We start from the raw sequence: 22,127 nt of genomic DNA, 5'->3' as shown, positions 1-22,127 counted from the left end.
GAAGCCGCCCTGCACAATCAATGAACCAACAGCATCTCCCAGAATCATGGATAGAAAGTTTGGAGCGTAACATAAGGTAACCAGTCCATCCAGTATAGATAATAATACAGTCCACACAAAGGCGATTAGTAGAATTTGTTTAATTTTGTAATGTAGGCTAGACCAATTATGTACCAAAGACATCTTAAATCAGTTGTTTTTATGTTTTTCTGCCATGTGTAAGCTATCTATTGTATAATGGCACAATCATTATTTTAATTCACGTTAAATTTCAGGCTTGGGCTCATAGGCCTATGTGTATGCATAAGCTCTAATATGCATATGGTTGGTTTTGTCACACCCGGATCTGTTTCACCTGTCTTTGTGATTGTCTCCACCCCCTCCAGGTGTCGCCCATTATCCCCAGTGTATTTATACCAGTGTTCTCTGTTGGTCTGTTGCCAGTTCGTTTTGTTTCGTCAAGCCTACCAGCGTTTTCCCCCTTGCTCCTGCCTTTCTCGAGTTCCTGTTTTTTAGTTTTCCCGGTTTTGACCATTCTGCCTGCCCTGACCCTGAGCCTGCCTGCAGTTCTGTACCTTGTCACACCACCCTGGATTATTGACCTCTGCCTGCCCTGACCCTGAGAGTGCCTGCCGTTCTGTACCTTTTGGACTCTGATCTGGATTACTGACCTCTGCCTGCCCTTGACCTGTCGTTTGCCTGCCCCTTGTTTTGTAATAAACTTTCGTTACTTTAACACTGTCTGCATCTGGATCTTCTCCTGAAACGTAATAGTACGAACTGGCCATGACTGACCCAGCAGACTCGGACCAGCTCCGCAACGCCATCTCCTCCCAAGGAGCCACCATTGGAAGGCACGAGGAGTTGCTTCGTGGTCTCATGGAAGGGTTCCAGACCTTGGCCGAACGCCATGACCGAGCATTTAACACATTGCTGGAGCAATTCCGCAGGTTGTCTGTTAGGCAGCCTACCACGACGGTAACCTCCCAGCCTCTCAGTAACCCGGCTGTTAGCAGCACGGCCTCCCAGGCCACCCCAGTTTCCAGAGAACCCTGCTTACCTCCCCGCGAACGCTTCGCTGGAGAGTCAGGAACCTGTCAGGCATTTCTTGCTCAGTGTTTGCTCATCATCGAGCTGCAGCCCTCCTCCTTCCCCTCGGACCGCTCTAAGATAGCGTACCTCATCACGCTGATGTCTGGGAGGGCTCTCGCCTGGGCTACGGCAGTGTGGGAACAACAGTTGGCCGTATGCTTCAGTCTGGAGGAGTTTGTGCAGGAGGTAAAGAAGGTTTTCGATGCTCCATTGTCTGGGAAAGAGGCTGCCCGGAAGTTGCCTCGGCAAGAATCCCGAAGTATGGCAGACTATGCAGTGGATTTCTGCACGTTGGCAGCTGAGTGTGACTGTAACCCGGAAGCGCTGTTCGACACGTTCCTGCACAGAGTATCGGAGGAAGTAAAGGACTAGCTTGCAGCCCGGGAACTACCGACGGATCTCGACACGCTCATCGCCTTGACCATTCGGATCGATGGGCGTCTACGGGAACAAAGTAAGTCCGGTTCCACCTCGCCTCCGAGGCCTCCCGCAAGTCCCCGTCGGCACCGTTGCCAAAGGAACCCGAGGCTACCCGAGTTCCCCCGAGAGTCTCCGAAGTCTGCCGATTCACCTCTTCCTGAGCCGATGCAACTAGGCAGAGCTAGGCTGTCTCCAGCCGAACGGCAATACAGGCTTCACACGAAGAGTTGCCTGTATTGCGGGACTACTGGTCATTTTGTGTCCACTTGTCCACTAAAAGACCAGGCTCACCGGTAGGAACGAGTACTCTTGTGTGCCATACAGATAACTTTTCCTCTCCCCTTACTCGCACCCCCTTTCATGCCATCTTGCTGTGGGGGAACCAGTCTAAATCTCTCCGGGTACTCATCGCCGATGAGAGCTTTATGGACGCTATCCTGGCGTCCGAGCTGGGCATCCCCACTCAGCGCCTCTCCATTCCCATGGACGTTTGAGCGCTGGACTGGCGCTCTATAGGCCGGGTCACCCACAATACCACCCCCATCAACCTACGAGTATCAGCGAGACGATCCAATTCCTGCTAATTAAGTCTCCTCAGGTTCCCGTGGTATTGGGTTTCTCTTGGCTCCAGCGACACAACCCCTTTATTGACTGGTCTACTGGTGCCATCATGGGCGTGAGCCCATTCTGCCACGCTCATTACCTGAAGTCAACGTAGCCTGCCCTGGGGGGTCTTCCTGGGGGCTCTGAAGTTGCCTCGGACTTCTCTGCCATTCCTGCGGAGTACCAGGACCTCCGGGAGGTGTTCAGTAACGCCCGGGCCACTTCGCTTACGCCGCACCGACCCTACTACTGCGGAATCAACCTTCTCCCAGGCACCACTCCGCCCAGTGGATGACTGTACTCGCTGTCAGGTCTGGAGACCAAGGCTATGGAGACCTACATTGAGGACTCCCTAGCTGCCGGGTTCATCCGTGCTTCTGCATTCCCCACCGTCGCAGGGTTCTTCTTTGTGGAGAAGGACAAAATCCTGCGCCCGTGCATCGACTACTGGGGCCTCAACGACATCACGGTGAAGAACCGCTACCCGCTACCACTCATCTCCTCGGCCTTCGAGCTGCTCCAGGGGGCCAAGGTGTTCTCCAAGCTGGACCTACGGAACACCTACCACCTGGTGTGGATAACGAAGGGGGACGAGTGGAAGACTGCCTTCAACACGGCCAGTGGTCACTACGAGTATCTGGTCATGCCATTTGGCCTTACCAATGCTTCAGCTGTGTTCCAGGCCCTTGTTAATGATGTTCTCTGCGACATGTTGAACCGGTTCGTCTTCATCTACCTCGACGACATCCTCGTCTTCTCCTTCCTGGGCTACATCATCACTGCAGGGAGTGTACAGATGGATCCTGGGAAGGTGAGAGCAGTGGTGGATTGGCCCCAGCCTACGTCCAGTGTGCAGCTGCAATGTTTCCTGGGATTCGCCAACTTTTATCGCCACTTTATACGGGATTACAGCACCCTGGCTTCCCTCCTGTCTGCACTCACCTCTCTGTTCACATGGTCCCCAGCTGCTGACTGGGCGTTCCGGGACCTCAAACACTGTTTCACCACTGCTCCCATCTTGGTTCATCCTGACCCGTCCCGCCAGTTCGTGGTGGAGGCCGATGCTTCGGATGTCGGAGTGGGGGCGGTCCTGTCCCAGCGTTCAGTCCTGGACCTCAAGTTACATCCCTGCGCCTTCTTCGTACTACACCGGCTCTGACGCTCGTCGGATGTGGCAGGGCTTGAAAACTATTACAGACTACAAAGGGAAGAACAGCTGCGAGCTTCCCAGTGACACAAGCCTACCAGACGAGCTAAACCACTTCTATGCTCGCTTCGAGGAAAGCAACACTGAAGCATGCATGAGAGAACCAGCTGTTCCGGATGATCACGCTCTCCGTAGCCGATGTGAGTAAGACTTTTAAGCAAGTCTAAAAGACTACCGACCCGTAGCACTGACGTCTGTAGCCATGAAGTGCTTTGAAAGGCTGGTCATGGCTCACATCAACACCATTATCCCAGAAACCCTAGACCCACTCCAATTTGCATACCGCCCCAACAGATCCACAGATGATGCAATCTCTATTGCACTCCACACTGCCCTTTCCCACCTGGACAAGAGGAACACCTACGTGAGAATGCTATTAATTGACTACAGCTCTGCGTTCAACACCATAGTGCCCTCAAAGCTCATCACTAAGCTAAGGATTCTAGGACTAAACACCTCCCTCTGCAACTGGATCCTGGACTTCCTGACAGGCCGCCCCCAGGTGGTAAGGTAGGTAACAACATATCTTCCACGCTGGTCCTCAACACGGGGGCCCCTCAGGGGTGCGTGCTCAGTCCCCTCCTGTACTCCCTGTTCACCCATGAATGCATGGCCAGGCACGACTCCATCACCATCATTAAGTTTGCCGACGACACAACAGTGGTAGGCCTGATCACCGACAATGATGAGACAGCCTATAGGGAGGAGGTCAGAGACCTGGCCGTGTGGTGCCAGGATAACAACCTCTCCCTCAACGTGACCAAGACAAAGGAGATGATTGTGGACTACAGGGAAAAAAAGAGGACTGATTACGCCCCAATTCTCATCGACGGGGCTGTAGTGGAACAGGTTGAGAGCTTCAAGTTCCTTGGTGTCCACATCACCAAACTATCATGGTCCAAGCACACCAAGACAGTCGTGAAGAGGGCACGACAAAGCCTATTCCCCCTCTGGAGACTGAAAAGATTTGACATCCCCGGAATCTGAGACCATCCTTCCCACCTCGTGCATGGCAACGGCACTCAGTTGGGGAATAGGGAAGCAGGTCCGGGAGGCGCAGCGTTCCCAGCCGAACCCTGGGGGGGGGCCCAGATAACTCCTCCAGGCTTGCCTGCCACCCGGGCTTCCGTCGGACCCTGGCCTTTGTGCGACAACGCTTTTGGTGGCCTACCATGGTTCCTGGCGTCTCTGCGTTTGTCGCCGCCTGCATGATCTGTGCGCAGAACAAGACCCCTCGGCAAGCTCTGGCTGGTCTCCTCCAACCTCTCCCTGTTCCTCACCGTCCCTGGTCTCACATATCCCTGGACTTTGTCACGGGTCTTCCCCCGTCTGATGGCAACACCGCCATCCTGACAGTTGTGGACCGGTTTTCCAAAGCCGCCCACTTCATTCCTCTCCCCAAGCTATCCTCCGCCAAAGAGATGGCCCAGCTCATGGTGCAGCACGTCTTCCGGATCCATGGACTCCTAGTGGACATGGTCTCCAACCGGGGTCCTCAGTTCTCGTCCCGGTTCTGAAAGGCGTTCTGCACACTCATTGGGTCGTCGGCCAGCCTGTCCTTCGGTTTCCACCCTCAGTCCAACGGCCAGTCGGAGGGGGCCAACCAAGACCTGGAGATGCTCTGCGCTGCCTGGTCTCTGCCAACCCCTCCACCTGGAGCCAGCAACTAGTGTGGGTTGAATACGCCCGCAACACCCTTCCCTGCTCTGCCACAGGTCTTTCGCCCTTTGAGTGTTCTCTGGGTTATCAGCCCCCGCTCTTCCCAGAGCAAGAGGAAGAGGTCAGCATACCCTCAGCCCAGATGTTTGTCCGCCGCTGTCGTCGTACCTGGAGCAGAGCCCGGTCGGCTCTTCTCAAGACCACCTCCAGGTATCGACGACAAGCGGACCGCCACCGGACCCCGGCTCCACGGTATCGTTTCGGGCAGAAGGTATGGCTGTCCACCCGAGATCTGCCCCTCGGGGTGGAGTCCCGCAAACTTTCCCCCTGGGTTATCATCCCTTTCCCCATCGCCAAGATCATTAGCCCCTTCTGCTGTTCATCTTCTGTTTTCCCGTACCCTCCGTATACATCCCACTTTTCATGTGTCTAGGATCAAACCCATGTCTCACAGCCCTTTGTCTCCTGTTTCCAGGCCCACCCCTATCCCCCGTCTCATCGACACCCAACCGGCATACAAGTTTTTTTTGGGTATCTGTACTCTACTTTACTATTTATATTTTTGACAGTTTTTACCTTTTACTCCATACATTTTCCCTGACACCCAAAAGTACTTGTTACATTTTGAATGCTTAGCTGGACAGAAAATGCTCCAATTCGCACACTTATCAAGAGAACGTCTTTGGCCATCCCTACTGCCTCTGATCTGGCGGACTCACTAAACACAAATGCTTTGCTTGTAAATGATGTCTGAGTGATGGAGCGTGCCCCTGGCTATCCAAAAATAAAATAAAAACAAGAAAGTTGTGCCGTCTGGTTTGCTTAATAAAATGAATTTTAAATTATTCGTACTTTTACTTTTGATACTTAAGTATATTTAAAACCAAATACTTTTAGACTTTTACTCAAGTAGTATTTTACTGGGTGACTTTCATTTTTACCTGAGTCATTTCTATTAAGGTATATTTTACTTTTACTCAAGTATGAGAATTGAGTACTTTTTCCACCACTGCTAAAAGGTACACTGTATTTAAAGGGATGGCTTAAGATAAATGTACTGAAAACCCTATTGAATGAAAACGCCACAAGAAAATCTGTTGGCCAGCAAGTGGGAGGGTTTTCAGAGGTTGAATAAAATTCATTCAGAGTGTGCAAGGTAGCCACACCTGCAGAGTGAGTCACACGACTGAATAAGATAAGCGTAGGAAAGGCATGCATAGGTAAGGCATACATTCCTATGTCTGATTCGGCCCCTATATATTTATGTATACAGTAAGAAACACTAAGGTAGTGGATAGCTTTCCTTTGTTTCTATATTTCTGCACTCAGACTGGCAGTCATTTTAAGCATGGAAAAGGAACAAGGCCTCCCCATCCCAACAACGACCTTGGCTTACAAATTGCCCGGGTGTCAAATGTGGTGTGAAAATATTCTAGACCAGTTACAACAGTTGACCTTTCACCTGCTCTTTGACTGTGTTGCCTGGTCACATCAAGTCAAAATTCATATTCATGAAAATATGGCTATATTTACTTTAGACTGACACGCCTAAAATAATTAATAGTCTAAGACAAATAGGTATTTTGAAGATCATATCAGAACCTAGAAGGCCTTTCTGCTTTTGTTTGGTCCTCTTTGATTCATTGTTAAGACCAGAATAGAACTTCAGAAAATATTCAGCTGTTTCAATAGTATATATAAGAAATAATGAGCTGTCTTTGAGATCTTAAAAGATTGCCAGCAGAGCATGACAGACTGCCAACACCCAAGTTGCACAGCAATATTTAAAAATGCTTGGAGGAGATGTTGATTTTATTAAGCTCATCTTGTAAACCCATCTGAATATTTATGTTGGGATGCCAGAGAAAACAAGCGGTGCTCCTAAAGTAAGCCTAATCACACATTGCTCAGTGGGAAACAAATTCTATGGTTTGACTTTCTCCTTTAAAACCATCTTTGAAAAAAGCCTACAGGCATATACTAGAAGTTCATCTCATTATTGCATATTTATTAATGTTATAATAATGGTAATCTTCTCAGCAATGGTGAGAAGGTTAGTTGTGGTTTAAACTTGGTTTATTTAAAGCTGCAATCCGTACATTTTTGGGTGACCCAAACAAATTCACATAGAAATGTTTGTTATAGATCTGTCATTCTCATTGAAAGCAAGTCTAAGAAGCGGTAGATCTGTTCTATGTGCGCTATTTCTATGCTTCCCGTGCTTCAGTTTAGTTTTTGCTTTTTACTTTGGGTTTTGTACACCAGCTTCAAACAGCTGGAAATAAAATATTTCACAACTGTTTAGATGGTACAATGATTCTCTACACTATACTGTACGTGCTTGTTTTGTCACATAGCCTAATTTCAGTTTAACTATTAGAATTTTAGCAACCAGGAAATGGCAGAGCGATTTCTGCATAGTGCATCTTTAAATTTGTATTAAAACATGTTTCTTATTAAGTATGCTGTAGGTGTAGGTCACACTTCCCCACAGAAAATAAATAGCCTACTGTATTAAACTTGGGACACACCTTTACCTTTAGCACAGATACTGATAAGAGATGGCCAAAAGGTGGAGTCTATTATTTCAAGCTCGAAAATGTGTCAAGCTCGCTAATTTAAATAATCTATAGTTGACAAGTGGGCATATTGGGTCCAACATGCCAGACAACCTGGCTTTTAAATAAGCTCTGCCCACTGTAGGCAATACTGCTGCTGCTTACATGTGTTCATATAGGTTCAAAGGTTAATAAAATGTTTCCACTGTTGCCTCAGGTTTTGAGCAGTACTACTGGAACGAATTAAGGGAGGGATTAACGTGTACCAGCCTATTGCCAATTACGCTTCTGGAGATCTCCAGTAGCCAAGTAAGCTACCATAATGGGAAAGTCTAAACGGGATCCTTGGGACGTCCCAACTCTGACCTCACCCCATTGAAGATAAAATATAAAAGGGTAAGGTTAGGGTTAGGGTAGGGGTTAAAGTCCAGGTAGCAAATAATGGACCTTATCAGATATTTATGTAGTTGGTGCTGTATATTAACTAATATACATGGGTTCTAACTTGAGAAATGATTTGTTAGTTTACAATTGTACAATTTATGCTCCCCGCATATGAAAATGAAGAAGACTACCAGAAAGCCCTGAACAAGAGATTATAATTTCTATGAGTCAGAAGGTGGACTTCACTTTTTAGTATGGAAAACGGCTATGAGGATTTTTCTACAATATTCATATTGACACAATCACAGTCTTTATAGAATAAAAAATATAATTTAATAAATGACATGGAAAAACTAATTTGCATGAACATTAGCAAGCCAGCAGCATATGAAACAGAAGAGCGTCTGCTAAATGACTAAAATGTAAATGTAAAGTTAATTCTCTCCTCCCTCTCTCCCCTGTTTTAGCTTGTGGCTATTACTGTCGAACTGCCTTGGTTTAGGATATTTACTAGCCCATACCAGTGACAAAGGTAGCTATATTATTGACATATGGCAGTACGCAAACAAAATCTAGCTCACTTATTTTGCCAGCTAGAAAGAAATAGCCACAAATTAATTCAGACACAGGAGGAAGAGGATAGCTAGCTATAGCAAGCTAACGTTATCTGCTGCCTCTTCAACAAGAATCAACTGTGCGGCCGTTTTACGGGCTCCTAACCAATTATGCTATTTTGTGTCTTTTCTTTGCGCTGATTGTAACTTTTTTTGTGCATAATGTTTTCGCCATCGTTTCCTATTACCGAAAAGAGCTCTGGACATCAGAAAAGCTATCACTAACCTCGATTTGGACGAGGACTTCTACTTCAATGAGTCGGAGGCGAAAGACATATTGATTATCCCGGACCAGGCCCAAATCCCTGACACTCAAAGAAGGAGACGTCGCTATAGAGGCCAGCATACAGGATACCTGACAAGACTACATCGGAGAGTGGATAAATCGCCTCTACCCTCCGTTCTATTGGCGAACGTGCAATCACTGAAGAATAAACTGGATGAGCTCAGTTCGAGACTATCTTATCAACTTGATCTGAAGAACTGTAATATCCTATGTTTCTCCGAGTCGTGGCTGAACAAGGACATGGTAAATATAAATCTAGCTGGGTTTTCTATACATTGGCAGGACAGAACGGCAGCATCAGAGAAGCGCAGGGGAGGGGGTGTCTGTCTCTTTGTTAACAACAGCTGGTGCATGATCTCTAATATTAAGGAAGTCTCTAGGTTCTGTTCGCCTGAGTTAGAATACCTCGTGATAAGCTGTAGACCATTGTATTTACCAAGAGTAAATGTATTTTTCGTAGCTGTCTATTTACCACCACAAATCGATGCTGGCAGTAAGACCGCATTCAACAAGCTTAGTGGCCTGTGACTTTAATGCAGGAAAACTGAAATCGATTTTACCTAATTTCTACCAGCATGTCACCTGTGCAACTAGAGGTGAAAAAACTATAGATCACCTTTACTCCACACACAGAGACACATACAAAGCTCTCCCTCACCTTCCATTTGGCAAATCTGAACATAACTCTATCCTCTTGATTCCTGCTTACAAGCAAAAACTCAAACAGGAAGTACCAGTGACGCGCTCAATACGGAAGTGGTCCGATGAAGCAGATGCTAAGCTACAGGACTGTTTCGGGATTCATCCGGTGACATTGAGGAGTTTACCACATCAGTCACCGGCTTCATTAATAAGTGCATCGACGACGACGTACCCACAGTGACCGTACGTACAGCTGAAGTCGGAAGTTTACATACACTTAGGTTGGAGTCATTAAGACTTGTTTTTCAACCCCTCCACACATTTCGTGTTAATAAACTATAGTTTTGGCAAGTTGGTTAGGACATCTACTTTGTGCATGACTGTCACGACTGTCGGTGAGATGCGGTAAAAGAAGTCAGGCGCAGGACACAGAACTCTCGGACACGTACTTTAATCCGACAAGGATCCAAAAGAACACAGAAATAACTCCACGCAGGGAGGAAATAACCCGCTCACTAAAATGACAACCGTGAAGGGAAAAATAATCACACACAATGTCCTGATGAGAGACAGGGGTAATATAAGGGAAACAATTAAACATAATGACGAACAGGTGTAAACAATACAGACAAAACTAAACAAACACCGATAACATCGAACGGCAGCAGCTAGTACTCGGGGGCGACGAACGCCGAAGCCTGCCCGAGCAAGGAGGAGGAGCAGCCTCGGCAGAATCCGTGACAGTACCCCCCCTTGACGTGGGGGCCCCAGCGTGCGCCGACCCCGGCCTCGGGGGACGGCCAGGAGGACGCGGAGCAGGGCGAGTCGGGTGACTCCGGTGGAACTCTGTCAACAGGGAGGGATCTAGGATGTCCCTCCTAGGGACCCAGCACCGTTCCTCCGGACCGTACCCCTCCCACTCCACGAGATACTGCAGACCCCCCATCCGACGCCTCGAATCCACGATGGAACGGACTGAGTACGCCGGAGCCCCTTCGATGTCTAGTGGGGGCGGAGGGGCCTCTCGTACCTCATTCTCCTGGAGTGGACCAGCTACCACTGGCCTGAGGAGAGACACATGGAACGAGGGGTTAATGCGATAATTAACTGGCAGCTGTAACCTATAACATACCTCGTTCAATCTCCTCAGGACTTTAAAAGGCCCCACAAACCGCCGGCCCAGCTTCCAGCAGGGCAGGTGAAGGGGCAGGTTTCTGGTCGAGAGCCAGACCCGATCTCCCGGTGCATAAACCGGACCCTCACTGCGGTGGCGATCGGCGCTCGCCTTTTGCCGTCTGATGGCCCGCTGCAGATGGACGTGCGCAGCGTTCCATGTCTCCTCCGAGCGCCGAAACCATTCATCCACCGCAGGAGCCTCGATCTGGCTCTGATGCCAGGGTGCCAGAACCGGCTGATAGCCCAACACACACTGGAAAGGAGTGAGATTAGTGGAGGAGTGAGTTTTGGGCTATCTCTGCACAGGGAATATACCCCGACCACTCCTCCTGCCGGTCCTGGCAGTAGGACCTCAGAAACCTACCCACATCAAAATGTACTCTCTCCACCTGCCCATTACTCTCAGGGTGAAAACCCGAGGTAAGGCTGATCGAGACCCCCAAACGTTCCATAAACGCCCTCCACACTCTAGAGGTGAACTGGGGACCCCGATCAGACACTATATCCTCAGGCACCCCGTAGTGCCGGAAAACGTGAGTAAACAGGGCTTCGGCCGTTTGTAGGGCTGTAGGAAGACCTGGCATAGGGATGAGACGGCAGGCCTTAGAAAACCGATCCACAACGACCAAGATCGTGGTATTCCCCTGGGAGGGGGGAAGGTCCGTGACAAAATCCACCGACAGGTGAGACCACGGCCATTGTGGAACGGGGAGAGGTTGTAACTTCCCTCTGGGCAGGTGTCTAGGCGCCTTACACTGGGTGCACACCGATCAGGAAGAAACGTAAACCCTCACGTCCTTAGCTAAGGTGGGCCACCAGTACTTCCCGCTAAGACAGTGCACCGTCCGACCAATACCAGGATGACCAGAGGAGGGTGACGTGTGAGCCCAATAAATCAGTCGGTCACGGACCTCGAGCGGCACGTACCTCCGCCCCTCTGGACACTCTGGGGGAGAAGGGTCGGTACGTAACGCCCGCTCGATTTCCGTGTCGACCTCCCACACCACCGGTGCCACGAGACAAGACTCCGGTAGTATGGGAGTGGGCTCAATGGACCTCTCCTCTGTGTCATTTCGTCGGGACAGGGCGTCTGCCTTAACGTTCTGTGACCCTGGGATATACGTGATCTTAAAGACAAACCGGGCAAGAAATATGGCCCACCTAGCCTGACGAGGGTTCAGTCTCTTCGCTGCCCGGATGTACTCCAGGTTACGATGGTCAGTCAGAATGAGAAAAAGGTGGTTAGCCCCCTCAAGCCAATGTCTCCACACCTTCAGGGCCTGGACCACAGCTAGCAGCTCCCTGTCCCCCACGTCATAATTGCGTTCCGCCGGACTGAGCTTCTTAGAATAGAAAGCACAGGGGCGGAGTTTTGGAGGCGTGCCCGAGCGCTGAGACAGTATAGCACCGATCCCCACCTCGGACGCATCCACCTCGACTTGGAACGCCAAAGAGGGATCCGGATGTGCCAGCACCGGAGCTGAGGTGAACAGGTCCTTCAAATGACTAAACGCCCTGTCCGCCTCAGCCAACCACTGCAAACGCACCGGGCCCCCCTTTAGCAGGGAGGTAATGGGAGCTGCTACCTGTCCAAAACCCCGGATAAACCTCCGGTAGTAATTGGCAAAACCCAAAAAACGCTGCACCTCCTTTACTGTAGTTGGAGTCTGCCAATTACGCACGGCTGAAACGCGGTCAATCTCCATCTTCCCCCCTGACGCAGACAACCGGTGTCCCAGGAAGGAGATGGACTCCTGGAAAAACAGACATTCCTGGCCTCCCTACTACCAGCACCCCCGAGCTCCATAGGGCTCGGCTCGGAGGTGCTGGGGGATGGAATGGACGGCCCCAGCGCCGGACGTCCGCGGGTAGCCAACAGGGTATCCAGGCGAATCGACATGTCCACCAGCTGATCGAAGCTTAGGTTGGTGTCCCTGCAGGCCAGCTCTCGACGAATGTCCTCTCTTAAGCTACACCTGTAGTGGTCGATGAGGGCCCTCTCATTCCATCCCGACTTGGCAGCCAGAGTCCGGAAGTCCAGGGCGAATTCCTGCGCGCTCCTCCTCCCCTGTCTGAGGTGGAATAGACGCTCACCCGCCGCCTTCCCCTCCGGGGAAGTTCAAATCAATCCCAGAACAACAGCAAAGGACCTTGTGAAGATGCTGGAGGAAACAGGTACAAAACTATCTATATCCACAGTAAAACGAGTCCTATATCGACATAACCTGAAAGGCCGCTCAGCAAGGAAGAAGCCACTGCTCCAAAACCGCCATTAAAAAGCCAGACTACGGTTTGCAACTGCACATGGGGACAAAGCTCGTACTTTTTGGAGAAATGTCCTCTGGTCTGATGAAACTAAAATAGAACTGTTTGGCCATAATGACCACCGTTATGTTTGGAAGAAAAAGGGGGGACTTGCAAGCCGAAGAACACCATCCCAACCGTGAAGGACGTGAGTGGCAGCATCATGCTGTGGGGGTGCTTTGCTTAAGGAGGGACTGGTGCATTTCACAAAATAGATGGCATCATGAGGAAGGAAAATGATGTGGATATATTTAAGCAACATTTCAAGACATCAGTCAGGAAGTTAAAGCTTGGTTGCAAATGGGTCTTCCAAATGGACAATGACCCCAAGCATACTTCCAAAGTTGTGGCAAAATGGCTTAAGGACAACAAAGTCAAGGTATTGGAGTGGCCATCACAAAGCCCTGACCTCAATCCTATAGAAAATGTGTGGGCAGAACTGAAAAAGCATGTGCGAGCAAGGAGGCCTACAAACCTGACTCAGTTACACCAGCTCTGTCAGGAGGAATGGGCCAAAATTCACCCAACTTATTGTGGGAAGCTTGTGGAAGGCTACCCGAAACGTTTAACCTAAGTTAAACTGTAGCCATGAAATGCTTTGAAAGGCTGGTCATGGTTCACATCAACACCATCATCCCAGACGCACTGGACCCACTCCAATTCTCATTCCGCCCCGACAGATCCACAGATGACGCAATCTCTATTACACTCCACACTGCCCTTTCCCACCTGGACAAAATGAACACCTAGGTGAGAATGTTGTTCATTGACTACAGCTCAGCGTTTAACACCATAGTGCCCTCCAAGCTCATCACTAAGCTAAGGACCCTGGGATTAAACACCAGCCTCTGCAACTGGATCATGGACTTCCTGACAGGCTGCCCCCAGGTGGTGAGGGTAGGCAACAACACATCCACCACGCTGACCCTCAACATGGGGCCCCTCAGGAGTGCGTGACCAACTAGGCTCGTAATTTAACCATTTTATTCGGATTTACAGATGGCATTCAAGTTTGTTATTAAGGCACATGAAAGTTCACATGGTCCAGAAGGTATTTCTGCAACAACAAAAAAACACATTTTTATATACCAAAAATATATACGTTCAAATGCCTCTCCTGTGAAGTAGTGACCTGCGACAGAAGCCTAGCTTCCTGGAACAGGTCACAAATGGAGTGTCGAGGATTTAAGTACAGAATAATACTAAATGCTCTGAGGCCAGGTTGGGTTTCCATACAACCTTTTTATGTGAGTAGAGTCCATGTCAGATAAATAAAAAAATCACGACAGGCCTGATGGAAACAACAGTTTTCTGTAAATTTTTCCAAAAATTTGACAAAACAAAATATGCTAGACAAGGTGGGATCTTTTTGTGTCGGTAAAAAAAAGCGAGAAATGTCAGTGGAAAAGCTTTTATGCGCAAATAAGCATCATATCGAAGTAAACTTGGAGTATTGCGATGACATGTTGTGTGGTCCTCCCACTATGACTCGTCTGGAAAGCATGCAGTTTATTAGGCTACAGGTGAAATAATTTATGATTACTGTGCATTGTTGGGTTTAGAGCTTGCAAGAAAGGCATTTCACTGTACGTGTACATGTGACATTAAAATATTAAATAAGTTATGATGAACTTCACAGGGTGGTGAAAGTGCAAGGTGATGAGCTTGATGCTCCTTTCTAATAGATATTGAGGGTGTTATTCTGGTGACATGATCATCAATGCTTGGCTGTCTTTTGACAAATAAAAATAATCTTGCTCTTTTGTCCATAATAATCGCATCATGTAGGCTATCGGCGCACACTGTATCTGCAAACTGTTGGCTAGAGCGCACATTCAATACCAGAGTGGGCACAATCGCTATATAATGTTTTTTTTTTTAAGCCATCAGTAGAGTTGAAAATGCGATGGAAACCCATTTAACTTTATATTAGGTACATGGAAATTTAACAGCAAAATGTATTTTTATGTGTATACCATGTCATCACGCACAGCCTTTTATCTGCAACCAGTCAATTTGATGGAAACACATCTCTGGTGGGGAAATGCGCATATTGTTTTTATGCGGATTGTAGAATTCACCAATTGGATGGAAACCTAGCTAGTGATATTGCTCGGTCTCTGCTTGTGCTTCTGGCTGTTTGAGATGCTTTAGAAGCCACGTGAATGGTAGTAACAGCAACCACTTTGAGAAGCAACTTCTGGCTGATGCCCTCCTTCCATTGCTGATAGTCCTGAAAGTTTTCAGGGATGAAATGTGCACTGCAGATTGACGAGTAGACGCCCAATTCGCCCGCCTCACAAATGTATCCCACTTTTTACAAAGTTTTTCATTCACAGTGTGACACTGACCGCAGGGCGTTAGCGGATTGTTTCCGACGTTAGAGCTGATTTGAAGAAAATCTCAAACAATTTTTTTTAACAACATTACAATATTATAACAATTCATTTAAGAGTTTGTATTTGGGAATGTTTTCTTGGGGTTTTCTAAAGTACTATTATATGCGTTTCTGGCCTTAAAAAAATAGGTGCTACACTCATTAAGGTTAGGGGTTAGGGTATGGACGTCCCAAGGATCCCGGATTGCACTAATCTACCATAACCTTGCCTAAATGAGGATGCCACAGTGATTTATGTTAAAGAATGTGTTTAGGTCTCATTACTGCAAGGCAATATGCATTTCATTGATCATTGAGTTGTTTAATTGTCCATGCCTTGAAAGCATATTCTGGAGATGCGTAGGGCTAATTGAATGTTTTTTGGTTTTGGTGACGTGGGTTGAATTCACCGTGCACATCAAATCCAGGTGGAACATTTGTCATTAAATTCAGGCATATTTTTTGCTCTAATATCCAACAGCAATATGCAGTTAGGGGCCTACTCAGCTCAATCGAATATTCCTTTATAAAACCTAAAATCCCTCACTAGTTTACCTCTGCGCATAGCGACGCCCCTTTACGCCAGTGAAATGCAACTAGACAGTGTTGAGCTAGCTGTGTGTGTTTATTCTCGACTTGGCATAATGTGTATCGCACCGAAGGCGAGAGAGTGTGTTTCTCTCACCGGTGTCTCCTTTCAGTGACACTTCCTCACGAAGGGGGTCGTCATTTAAGCTATAGTCGATGCTTGAAGCACAGCTGGTACCACAGGGTGTGTAATGTCACATAGAAGTTTCGATTATTTTTGTATCTTTTTCCAGACACAGAAAAAACGGCTCATTGTCCCGCGCCGCGCCTAACTTTGGATGGTCAGTATCGGGCTCTCTTTATCCCGGTCAGTGTCGCTTGCACTTGGAGGCTGACTTTGGCGTTGGATATGTTTGAAATCTGCTCAAGGCCCGGGTAATGACACATATAAAAGGATGATGGACAAGGAAGCTTTAAAGGGACTCTTCTCTATGTCAATTGCATGGTGTTTTCTGGTCTCAGTTTCTGGAGAGGTATGTGTCTGCTTTTTCTTTCATCATCACTGCGTTTCTGTTTGCGAAGGGCTATTAATTGACAACAGAAAGGTAAACACAGGTGACCCATAGATAACCTAACCAAATTCCTTACTATTTACAGTCATTAAAATGTGTAGGCTATAGACTTCGCGTAGTTTATTGGTTATGTGTACGCTATATACACTTACGCAAATGGCAATATCGATGCTATGCGTGGCACCTTCCTGTGTGCCAGGAAAGCCGAATTCCGAGGTTAAACATCCAAACTGGGTCACACATATTCACCTGAATTATCACCTGAATATCATATTAGACCTGCTGCTACTGCTGCAATGCATCATTATTAAGTTTATGCTTTTATTTTTCTTCCAATGATTTTCCAGTGCCCTATAGGCTACATTTTAATTTCACTAAGTAATTTGATCCCAAGAACTTGAGCGCCAGTTTGTTTCATTGCCCGGTGAAGAAAATAATTGGGACAGACCATTATTCTCAGCAATTTAACTTGACTTGTTGTTGACATAAGACTATACAAGCCAACCCTAATAATATATATATATATATGATTAATTACTACTATTTCTGAAGGCTGCCTGTGTGTCCTATACGCGCAAAGTTAGCGCGCCCATCAATTGGTAAAGAAAACGATGGCCTATACATTTGGTTGAATAGGACCCAATTATTTTTGTGTAATCTCCAGGTGATTTTATTTGATGGCGAGAGATCTTTTTGTCAAACCGCGCCATCCCTTGCACAAGTCGTACGTCAGTATGGAGTGATCTACATGTGTGTCATGAACAACATTAGCGTGATCAACACTGAGTAGGCTGATACCCCATTTCACAATCCATAGGTTAGGCTGTACAGTGCATATAGCAGTGCATTCGGAAAGTATTCAGACCCCTTGACTTTTTCCACATTTTGTTACGTTACAGCCTCCCCCCTCATAATGACAAAGCAAAAAAAATAACAGGTTTTTAGAATTGTTTGCGAATTTATAAAAAATACAAAACTGAAATATCACATTTACGTATTCAGACCCTTTACTCAGTACTTTGCTGTAGCGCCTTTGGCAGCAATTACAGCCTAGGGTCTTCTTGGGTATGACGCTACAAGCTTGGCACACCTATATTTGGAGAGTTTCTCCCATTTTTCTCTGCAGATCCTCTCAAGCTCTGTCAGGTTGGATGGGGAGAGCCACTGCACAGCTACTTTCAGGTCTCTCCAGAGATGTTTGATCGGGTTCAAGTCCGGGCTGTGGCTTGGCCACTCAAGGACATTCAGAGACTTGTCCCGAAGCCACTCCTGTGTTGTCTTGGCTGTGTGCTTAGGGTTGTTGTCCTGTTGGAAGGTGAACCTTCACCCCAGTCTGAGGCCCTGAGCGCTCTGGAGCAGGTTTTCATCAAGGATCTCTTTGTACTTTGCTCCGTTCATCTTTCCCTCGATCCTGACTAGTCTCCCAGCCCCTGCCGCTGAAAAACATCCCCACAGCATGAGGCTGCCACCACCATGCTTCACCGTAAGGATGGTGCCAGGTTTCCTCCAGACGTGACACTTGGCATTCAGGCCAAAGAGTTAAATCTTGCTTTCATCAGACCAGAGAATCTTGTTTCTCATCAATCAATCAATCAATTTTATTTTATATAGCCCTTCTTACATCAGCTAATATCTCGAAGTGCTGTACAGAAACCCAGCCTAAAACCCCAAACAGCTAGTAATGCAGGTGTAGAAGCACGGTGGCTAGGAAAAACTCCCTAGAAAGGCCAAAACCTAGGAAGAAACCTAGAGAGGAACCAGGCTATGAGGGGTGGCCAGTCCTCTTCTGGCTGTGCCGGGTGGAGATTATAACAGAACCATGCCAAGATGTTCAAAAATGTTCATAAGTGACAAGCATGGTCAAATAATAATCAGGAATAAATCTCAGTTGGCTTTTCATAGCCGATCATTAAGAGTTGAAAACAGCAGGTCTGGGACAGGTAGGGGTTCCATAACGCAGGCAGAACAGTTGAAACTGGAATAGCAGCAAGGCCAGGCGGACTGGGGACAGCAAGGAGTCACCACGGCCGGTAGTCCCGACGTATGGTCCTAGGGGCTCAGGTCTCTCAGTTGGCTTTTCATAGCCGATCATTAAGAGTTGAAAACAGCAGGTCTGGGACAGGTAGGGGTTTCGTAACCGCAGGCAGAACAGTTGAAACTGGAATAGCAGCAAGGCCAGGCGGACTGGGGACAGCAAGGTGTCAGCATGCCCGGTAGTCCTGACGTATGGTCCTAGGGCTCAGGTTCTCAGAGAGAAAGAGAGAACGAGAGAATTAGAGAGAGCATACTTAAATTCACACAGGACACTGGATAAGACAGGAGAAGTACTCCAGGTATAACCAACTAACCCCAGCCCCCCGACACATACACTACTGCAGCATAAATACTGGAGGCTGAGACAGGAGCGGTCCGGAGACACTGTGGCCCCATCCGAAGAAACCCCGGACAGGGCCAAACAGGAAGGATATAACCCCACCCACTCTGCCAAAGCACAGCCCCCGCACCACCAGAGGGATATCCTCAACCACCAACTTACAATCCTGAGACAAGGCCGAGTATAGCCCACAGAGGTCTCCCACCACAGCACAAACCAAGGGGGGCGCCAACCCAGACAGGAAGATCACGTCAGTAACTCAACCCACTCAAGTGACGCACCCCTCCTAGGGACGGCATGAAAGAGCACCAGCAAGCCAGTGACTCAGCCCCTGTAACATGGTTAGAGGCAGAGAACCCCCAGTGGAGAGAGGGGAACCGGCCTGGCAGAGACAGCAAGGGCTGTTCGTTGCTCCAGAGCCTTTCCGTTCACCTTCACACTCCTGGGCCAGACTACACTCAATCATATGACCTACTGAAGAGATAAGTCTTCAGTAAAGACTTAAAGGTTGAGACCGAGTCTGCGTCTCTCACATGGGTAGGCAAACTGTTCCATAAAAATGGAGATCTATAGGAGAAAGCCCTGCCTCCCGCTGTTTGCTTAGAAATTCTAGGGACAATTAGGAGGCCTGCGTCTTGTGACCGTAGCGTACGTATTGGTATGTACGGCAGGACCAACTCGGAAAGATAGGTAGGAGCAAGCCCATGTAACACTTTATAGGTTAACAGTAAAACCTTGAAATCAGCCCTTGCCTTAACAGGAAGCCAGTGTAGGGAAGCTAGCACTGGAGTAATATGATCAAATTTCTCATGGTCTGAGAGTCTTTAGGTGCCTTTTGGCAAACTCTAAGCGGGCTGTCATGTGCCTTTTACTGAGGACTGGCTTCCGCCTGGTCACTCTACCATAAAGGCCTGATTGGTGGAGTGCTGCAGAGATGGTTGTCCTTCTGGAAGGTTCTCCTATCTCCACAGAGGAACTCTGGAGCTCTGTCAAAGTGACCATCGGGTTCTTGGTCACCTCCCTGACCAAGGCCCTTCTCCCCCGATTTCTCAGTTTAGCCAGGCGGCCAGCTCTAGGAAGAGTCTTGGTGGTTCCAAACTTCTTCCATTTAAGAATGATGGAGGCCACTATGTTCTTGGGGACCTTCAATGCTGCAGACATTTTTTGATACCCGTCCCCAGATCTGTGCCTCGACACAATCCTGTCTCGGAGCTCTACGGACAATTCCTTCAACCTCATGGCTTGGTTTTTGCTCTGACGTGCACTGTCAACTGTGGGACCTTATATAGACATGTCCAATCAATTAAATGTACCACAGGTGGACTCCAATCAAGTTGTAGAAACATCTCAAAGATGATCAATGAAAACAGGATGCACCTGAGCTCAATTTCGAGTCTCATAGCAAAGGGTCTGAATATCAAATCTAATCAAATTTTATTTAGCACATGCGCCGAATACAACAGGTGTAGACCTTGCTTACTTTCAAGCCCTTAACCAACAATGCAGTTTTAAGAATGAATACCAAAAGAAAATCTTAAAAAAAATACAATATAAAATAATATGAAATAAAAGTAACAAATAATTAAAGAGCAGCAGTAAAAATAACAATAGCGAGGCTATATACAGGGGGTACCGGTACCGAGTCAATGTGCTGGGGCACATACCAGGCAGTGATGCAACCAGTCAGGATGCTCTCGATGGTGCAGCTGTAGAACCTTTTGAGGATCTGAGGACCCATGCCAAATCTTTTCAGTCTCCTGAGGGGGAATAGGCTTTGTCGTGCCCTCTTCACGACTGTCTTGGTGTGCTTGGACCATGTTAGTTTGTTGGCGATGTGGACACCAAGGAACTTGAAGCTCTCAACCTGCTCCACTACAGCACCGTCGATGAGAATGGGGGCGTGCTCGGTCCTCTTCTTTTTCCTGTAGTCCACAATACTTATTTAAATAAGGTATTTCTGTTTTTATTTTATTTCTAAAAACCTGTTTTCGCTTTGTCATTATGGGGTATTGTGTGTAGATTGATGAGGAAAAAATGTAATTTTATCCATTTAAGAATAAGGCTGTAATGTAACAAAATGTAGAAAAAGTCAAGGGGTCTGAATACTTTCCGTGTGCACTGTAGGTATGCCCCCAATGCAATTCTGAATTCAAATACATCCACAGTGTGATTTCAACAGATTTTAAAAAAACATTCCAACCTTGTTTACCATTATCTAGTCCAATTGTGGCACGATTACACTATTTTGTATCAGTTTGCATCAGTTTCAATGGGTGACTATTACATTGAAGGCAAACCGCCTATTCCATTATTGTTGCTTCCACTAATGTTGTTCACAACACATTGGTGAGTTATCTCATGCGTTTTACAGTAGTTAAAGCCACACACTCTGAGGTGTGCAAGAGTGAGCCACCAATAAAAGTGTAAACAATGGAGCAAATGCATCCAATGATATCTTCATACTCACTTGCAAATAGCAACTGATTTATATAGCCAGTGACAATAAAAGCACAAACATTGGAGTAAAAGGCAACAATTGTAGGCTACTAATTGCTTGCACTTTATGAATAAGCCTTAAATAATCAGCCTTATGAATATTACATGCTATAAATGCTTTACAAATTATTACAAGTTATACATTCTTATGAACTGTAATGTTTATGAAATGCTTATGCATGTTTAGGTGTTTAGAAAGAACGAAATACGTATTTATATATAATGTGTATAGGCTATTATTTCTAAATAGTTTATTAATTCTTATTAATGTTATTATAAAGTGTTACCCATTGTTATATGTGAATTCTTTTTTAAATAGGCTAAGGAACTACAGCCCCTTGTCCTTTTCCCCAAATAATATTGCTCAAAGGTCTTCTTTCTGGTGAGCTGTGTCTCATTATAAATGAGCTCTTTAGATGTCTGTAAGAGGCACGTTTTTCCTGTCATTAAGTTGCAGGATGCTTCAGGCATTACAGCTCCAACCCCAGCTGCCCCCGTCTCCATTAGATTGACAGATGCAATTATTAGAGTTCAACTGACTAATGTGCAGACTAGGCTATACTGAAAGTAGACCTAGACCCAGACATTGCATCACTGCGTTCTGTTTCCCATGTGTGACAGTATTGATTTCAGTGGCCTGGGTGGTGTTAGCGGTGCCTTAAAGTAGCACCCCTTAAATTAACCCCTCAATCATTTTATTGCGTTCTGCATAGACATTCTAAGCTAAGCACTCTCAGTGGTGACAAAGTCATTGAAAACAGATAGCAGAAGAGAAGAGAGATAAACATGGTTAAGATTATTTTCACTGATCCACAGAATAGCATGATAGACTATA

General features: G+C 47.0%; 1 protein-coding gene across 3 annotated transcripts in view; it reads left to right on the top strand.

Annotated features, from left to right (window-relative positions):
• Positions 1 to 15,962: 15,962 nt before the first annotated feature.
• The window catches only part of LOC121553566 (neurotrypsin-like), a 35,963-nt gene continuing 29,798 nt past the window's right edge, over positions 15,963 to 22,127 (top strand). For all 3 annotated transcript variants that reach the window (XM_041866758.2, XM_041866757.2, XM_041866756.2), the window contains exon 1: positions 15,963 to 16,383. In XM_041866758.2, coding sequence (XP_041722692.1) covers positions 16,306 to 16,383 — 78 coding nt within the window. In that variant the 5' untranslated portion in view covers positions 15,963 to 16,305. The remainder of the gene's footprint in view (positions 16,384 to 22,127) is intronic.

The sequence above is a fragment of the Coregonus clupeaformis genome, chromosome 37 (assembly GCF_020615455.1).
Source record: "Coregonus clupeaformis isolate EN_2021a chromosome 37, ASM2061545v1, whole genome shotgun sequence".
NCBI lineage: Eukaryota > Metazoa > Chordata > Actinopteri > Salmoniformes > Salmonidae > Coregonus > Coregonus clupeaformis.
This window is presented reverse-complemented; position numbering and strand designations above follow the sequence as displayed.